The 7,211-nt window shown below is 31.4% G+C and overlaps 1 protein-coding gene across 1 annotated transcript; it reads left to right on the plus strand.

Annotated features, from left to right (window-relative positions):
* The first annotated feature begins 315 nt into the window (after positions 1-315).
* Positions 316-5,169, plus strand: LOC120081892 (protein NRT1/ PTR FAMILY 5.4). Its single transcript, XM_039037069.1, has 5 exons — positions 316-465; positions 730-1,199; positions 2,339-2,616; positions 3,636-3,973; positions 4,481-5,169. Exons 1-5 carry the CDS (start codon positions 336-338, stop codon positions 5,023-5,025), a joined length of 1,761 nt encoding a protein of 586 aa, XP_038892997.1. The 5' UTR covers positions 316-335; the 3' UTR covers positions 5,026-5,169.
* The last annotated feature ends 2,042 nt before the right edge of the window (positions 5,170-7,211 follow it).

Here is a 7,211-nt window from a genome sequence, read left to right on the forward strand (position 1 = left end):
CCTCGAATGTTAGTATGTTGATTTTTTTTTTTTTTACATGATCTCTCTCTCCGACTTTTACTTTATTTCACTTCATTCAATATAACCCTCAAGATAAAAATATATTTTTTACTGCAATCTTCTTTGATTTCCCATTGGTGGGTTCAGAAAAGGTCAATTTTTTAAAAAGAAGAAAGAAGAAGCAATATCAAAATAAAAAAGATAAAAAATTATAGAGAGAGAGTATGTATAGGAAAAGGTGATTATTTGAAGTTTTAAAAAGGGTATATATATACCTCTTAAGACATAGTTTCTTCCCTGCAAATTCATATATTCCTTCATCTATCCCTCTTCCCATGGAGAAACACAAATCTCTCAACAACCCTGTCATCAACCTTTCCAACAAATTTCTCGATCGCCCGACCGCCTCCAACCGCCCCACCATGCCTCCCGGAGGCGGATGGAAAGCTGCCATCTTCATAATATGTACAATTCTCCACTTCTTTTTCAATTTCTTACCCTCTTGCTCAAAACCGAATCACAAATTTATAGATTTTTCCGAAATTATATATCGGAAAATATAATTGTTAAAATCTTTAATATTCAAATTATATATCGGAAAATATAATTGTTAAAATCTTTAATATTCTTTCTCTCTTTTTTTCTTTATAATTATAATTTACAACGACAGTTAAACTGACTGTCACTGTCGTATTTTACTTCATTCTGATTGATTTTCATTGTCGACAGTCGTGGAGGTTGCTGAACAATTTGCCTTTATTGGCTTGTCCAGCAACCTCATCATGTACTTCACCACCGTCTTCCACGAACCCCTTGGTGTGGCGGCGAAGCAAGTCAATAACTGGGTCGGCGTCTCCGCTGTGTTCCCGTTACTCGGCGCCTTTGTCGCCGACTCGCTACTTGGCCGGTTCAAAACCATAATCATAGCCTCCCTCATCTACTGTCTTGGAATGGTGCTGTTGACGATATCGGCCACCGTTATCGGAGCCGATCATCGGAAGCCGGTGTTTTTTTTGGCCTTGTACATTTTGTCGGTCGGAGAAGGCGGTCACCGACCTTGTGTACAGACCTTCGCCGCCGATCAGTTTGACGAGGAGTCGCCGGAGGAGAGAAAGAAGAAAAGTTCGTTCTTTAATTGGTGGTATGTGGGCCTTGTGGTGGGCTCCACTTTCGCTGTCTTTGTGGTTATTTACGTTCAGGTATTGTTTTATTATTATTTTATTGTTTTATTGTTTTATTTTTTATTATTATCTTTCTTTTATTATCTTTTTTTTTTTAATTTAATCTAACTGAATTTCAAATATCTTTCTTTTCACAAATCAATGTCAAAGAAAAGAGGAAAGATTAAAAGTAGGTCGTTTTTCATTGGAAAGACATATATATATTCTTTAATAACAATAAAAATACATATTTTCAAATATAAAAAAATAAATCAAAATATTTATAAATATAGCAAAATTTTATTGTCTATCTGTAATAAATCACGATAAGACGTGATAGAGTACTATCTGTATCTATTTATATCATGATAGATACAGATAGTAGTCTATTGCGATCTATCACAAATAGATAATCATATTTTATTATTATTTGTAAATATTTTTAGTAATCTTGTCATTTTAAATAAATTTTTTAATAAAAACACACAAACTATAAATATTTATTTCCTATAACCGTAAAATGTAAGATGTGACGTTTGAATTGAATAATTTTTTTAAAACAAAATTGAATAATTGTTAAAGGTATTGTTTGAATTTAATATTTTTTTATTTTTGCGGTGGTATGTCTTGCTGTTAAAATAAATGTTATAGAAATTAAAGAGAGATTGTAAAAAGAAATAAAATATGGGGTGACTCGAATTATGTTTGTGTTTTATGGTTCTTCAATTTTTTTAAATTTTTTATGAGGATAGAAATTTAAAAAAAAAATGTTCAGAGAGCATGTCCGAATCGATTTTTTAAATGTTAAAATACCTATACTTGAAATAATAATTCATATAAGTGTTAAGTTTTTATAACCCGACAATGGATACATATAACCATAAATTCCAAGAAAAAATAGCATAAATTATTACATGTATAGGAACTTATTTTTTTAATTTATAAAAATAACAAAATGAAAACAAAAGACTCAAATGTTAAATATTTAAAGAAAAATATGTTATTCAGTGAAGATATATTTTAAAATATATATTTTATTTAGGCCATTAACTAAAAGTTCCATACTTTTTCCATACAATAATATTATATTAGTTTTCTCTTTCTTCTATTATATTCAAATATAAAATTAACTCAGCTTTTTTCTTTTTTATTTTTTTAACAACAACAAAATAAAATAGGATAATATCGGATGGGGACTGAGTTTTGGAATTCTAGCCGGAGTTTTGGCGGCGGCGATAATTCTATTTCTGGCCGGAGTGAAGAAGTACAGACGCCAAGTTCCGGTCGGAAGTCCGTTGACGAGGATTGCTCAGGTGGTGGTAGCGGCAGTGAGGAAGTGGCGCGTGGACGAGACGCGCCATGAATGGAGAGTGTGTTACGACGAAGAGAACCACGCCAAAAATGAGGGGGAAAGTCAATATAAGCTTATGACTTTAGTTCGCACAAACCAATTCAGGTATGTGTCAATTTTCCTTTGAAGGTCAACTCTTTTTTTTTCTTTTTAATAAAATTTAATAAACATATCTTTTTTTACTACTATTATCTCGACTCCCAAATGTTTTAGGCCATGTTTACTCAAGTGAAAACCTAATAAATTAATGGTAATGAAAAAAATAGGTCCATTTGATTATCTTTGGTGTTGTGTTGTTTACTCGTGTTCTATACCATACTGACATCTGAAATCTACTTCCAAATATGTAATACAGAAAATGCAAACTAATTGATGAGCATAAAATACTCAATATAATTGCATTTGAAAATTAAGTTGTATCATTACCGTTACGGTTATTAATATTGTTATTGTTCCAGAAGAAAAAAAAAATGAATTTTGACACTTTTATTATCATCATTAATGTTTGACCCTTAGAGGTAAAAGTAACGGTAACAATAAATGAGACAATTAATCATTCTAAGTAAACATAATAAAAAAAACAATTATATTTACGATTGTGACCCATTATAATTGGTTTATCAATTGAATTTCATTACGACTACATCAATTTTTATTAGGAACCAGTAAATGTGATCTTATTTCAATTTATAAACTTCAAATAAAAAGTTGTTTTAGTTTTTAAAAGGTTCATTAAGGAAGGACTTGACTTGTTTGACATATTTTGTAATCATTTAGTTGATGAGTAGATATCTATATAAATAAATGTTTAAAGCTTGATGTTGCGGCTAAAATGAACATAGGTTAGGGGTAATTGACATTAATTGCTCATTTCTTTTGTATGTTAGAGGTTTAAATATCAATAACCTCACTTATTATATTAAAAAAAAAAAGTTTGATGTATTGAATTAGATACATCGATGTTTTTACAAATAATTTTTTTTTTTGGTTAAATATTTAATGAGAGATTAATAGTTAAAAAACCCTAATGGGTAGAACTAGAAAATTTTCTTCTCTTCTAATATTTTGTGAAAATCCAACATAATACTAGAAAATTTTCCGATATTTTACTATGTTTGGAGCAGGATTTTGGATAAGGCGGCGTTGATAGACGAAGAAGACGAGGCGAGGAAGAAGCGGAACCCGTGGCGACTGAGCACAGTGAGGGAGGTGGAGGAGGTAAAGCTGGTGGTGCGGCTGATTCCGGTGTGGGTGAGCTGTTTAATGTTTGCAGTGGTGCAAGCTCAGATGCACACATTCTTCACAAAGCAAGGCTCCACCATGCTCCGCTCCGTTGGCCCCCACTTTCAGCTCCCGCCGGCATCTCTTCAAGGGGTCGTCGGCCTCACCATCCTTCTCACTGTCCTCTTCTACGACCGCGTTTTTGTACCCGCTGCCAGAAACTTTACAGCCCACCACTCCGGTAACCACTTCTTTTTTCTATTTTCCCCCCTTAATTTCCATATTAAATTATCTTTGAATGTTGGATTATGTTGCAAATTTGGTCTGTATAGCTTTAAAAGTTGTGGGGGTTAGTACAAATTCATCATTTTTTTACATCTTTAATTTACCTTAAGAACCCAATAAAAACTATATATGTTTTGAGTTCTATAACACAATGATAGTAGATGTGTACACATAAGCTAAATGAACAAAAGACATCATTATGTTATATACTCGTAAATTTCTATTGACTTATTTATTAAAAGAAAAAATTAACAATAGCGGCTAATATAGACATTTATGCAAAATCAAAGACAATTTTATGGACTTAAATTTAAAGTTGCATTTCAAATTTGTATACGACAATTATATATAAATTTTAACCTCCGATGATTTACTATTGAGTTAAGTTATAAAGGATCATTTTTATAAAACTTACATATTATAATGCAGTTACATTGAATAATTTTTCATTTTACGTACACAGGCATAACAGTGCTACAAAGAATAGGAATGGGCCTATTCATCTCTATCCTCACCATGGGTGTCTCCGCGCTGGTAGAGGCCAAAAGAGTAACTATCGCTGCCCAGCACGGCCTCACCGACACCCCGAAAGTGACGATTCCGATGACGATCTGGTGGCTAATTCCACAATACATGCTCTGCGGAGTGTCGGACGCCTTTGCCATCATTGGTCTCCAAGAACTTTTCTACGACCAAATGCCCCAATCCATGAGGAGCTTAGGCGCGGCGGCATACATAAGCATCATTGGGGTCGGAAACTTCCTGAGTAGCGCGGTGATCTCGATCGTCCAGGCCGGGAGCGGAGGGAGCTGGCTGGAGGACAATTTGAACCGTTCAAATCTACATTACTTTTATTGGGTTTTGGCTGCATTGAGCGCATTGAATTTGTGTGGGTATGTTTGGATTGCCAATGGGTTTGTGTACAAAAGAGTTGGAGACAAAAATAATGGTGATGATGTGAAGAACAGTAATAATATTAATGGCTGCTATGGGGATGATATGATTTGAAGAATTATTATGATATGATTAGAGAGAAAAGATATATAGAATGATGATGATTAATCTCTATAATGATGATGATTAATCTCTGTCTTCTTAATTTTACTAATTTGCTAGAGTTTGAGTTAATGTAGAGGTCTTTGGTTTGTGTTGGGTGGGTTTTTTTATTGGGATGTCATCATTATAGTTATGGTTAATTGACATATTAGTATTCATATTATAATTTGTAAGCTTTTTAAGTTCTAGTTTAATAATCATTCAGTTTTTTAAAATTAAGTATATAAATATTATTTTTATTTGATAATTCATTTATATTTTTATTATATACTTCATATTTATAATTGAGAAAAACTTATGAGATCAGAGTTAGTAGAACTATACGAATTCATTTCTTTAGTTTACGTTCGTAATGTTGTTAGCAGATAAAGTTGCTAAGCAAGCTAGGTTACATTCCATTATTTTAATGATGTGTCATTATCCTCGTTTTTTAAGTAGATAGTTGATCTTGTTATTTCAAATGGTTGTCCTAATTTTGCCTCATGACGTTTTAATACAAACTTTCTTCTTTTAAAAAAAATAATAATTAAAATTTTCTCCTAATCATTTTTCACATCATCCATCAATTATGAATGTGGCTTAAGAATAGATATTTTTTTTATGTTTTTAAAGCATATAGAGGTAAAATTTTTATTACAAATTTGACTAAAAAATAATCTAGGTAAATGAATGAGGTTGATGAAACTTATATTATCCACCCTAAAAATTAAAAGGAAAAAAAAAAAAGATTACTCAATTATAATGTTCGATTACAGCATAATTTTCAATGCTATAGTTCAGTTGTTATGTTACATTTTGTTTTTCTAAAAATAATTCCATAAATTAAGTTAAATCATTAAAAAGAAAACAGAAGTTTTAAGCATCAAATTATATTGCTGGAGTCAAAGATGTAGAATTATACAATGTATTTTAACCTAATAAAGAAAAGGGTTCAAATTTAATTTACTAAATAGCCCCTAAATTGGAATTTGCATATCCATTAAAGCAATGGAAGACATGAGTGGAAAAATAAAAGTCAATTCATCTTATCTTGACGGAATGGTTTAGGTACTTAAAGACCATAGCCCAAGATTTTTTTTTTCCAATATTCATTCATATAATACATGTACACATAAATGAAATCCTTTGTTTAATTTTTTTTTTTTTAAAAAAAAAATTGATTTTAGTTCAATTCTATTGTTGAAATGTTTTAAATCTATCATCTGGCAACTCCAAATGACTAAGTATGGACTTCATTGACAAACCTACACATTATTTGTTTATTATGTAATATATGTTGTTTTGGATCAAGTTAATAATAAAACAGCTTTCTCTTCTCTCTTTAACTAATACATTGTTACTCAATTACATGAATTTGTTTGTCATTTTTTTCTTCTTTGATTTCTTGCTTATCAATTGTTTTTGTTATATCATTAAGTATAATTAAACTGTGAAAGATATTCGATTAAAATGTCAAGAAATCTAAGTCGGATCCATGACACTAAAGGCGTATTTGTTTCATGGGTTGAGCTTGGGATGGGTTGGGCATCCTAAGCCCAATCTTTATTTGGGGCAAGGGTTTAGGAAGTCAAGGCTTCCTACACTCTTTCCTATATGTTTGAATAGTAAATACTATTCAAACCCTTGGGTTACTTTTTTTTTTTTTCCTAATTCAATCTTGGAAATTTGCCGGCCAATTTCCAAACACCACCTCCAGTGACCGTTGTCGGCCAACTTCGACCATCACCTCTGCCGACTGTTGCCAAACAACCTCCGGTCGCCATTATCGACGACCCCCATCGGCGAACTTCCGGCCACCATCGAACAAACCAAACAAACTTGTATATAAAAATACTTCTAAGAAAGAGTTGCCAAATGTTTTTTATTTTAAGGAGTTGTTATCAAAAGTGTTTAAATAAAAAAAAAAATTTTTAAAAATATTTTTTCTAAGTCGTTCCAAACATGTCATAGATTACGATAATATTTTTTTAAAAATACACTCTTTTTCTTCTAATTTTTTTATCTTCTCTTCTTTGTTTAAGATTAATGTTTCCTTCCTTTTAGAAGATTTCATTTATTTTCCTTTATTTTTTCTATCTTAAAATCGATAATATTTATTTCGTTTAACAATTAATGTTTACTTGTATAGATTCTGGAAA

This window comes from Benincasa hispida, chromosome 7 (assembly GCF_009727055.1).
Source record: "Benincasa hispida cultivar B227 chromosome 7, ASM972705v1, whole genome shotgun sequence".
NCBI lineage: Eukaryota > Viridiplantae > Streptophyta > Magnoliopsida > Cucurbitales > Cucurbitaceae > Benincasa > Benincasa hispida.

Bases quoted from the DNA above. Each gene is read 5' to 3' on its own strand.
- LOC120081892 (XM_039037069.1), top strand. From the start codon at position 336: ATGGAGAAACACAAATCTCTCAACAACCCTGTCATCAACCTTTCCAAC. The intron at 466-729 runs GTACAATTCTCC...CATTGTCGACAG, and splicing joins AGCTGCCATCTTCATAATAT to TCGTGGAGGTTGCTGAACAA. The intron at 2,617-3,635 runs GTATGTGTCAAT...TGTTTGGAGCAG, and splicing joins GTTCGCACAAACCAATTCAG to GATTTTGGATAAGGCGGCGT.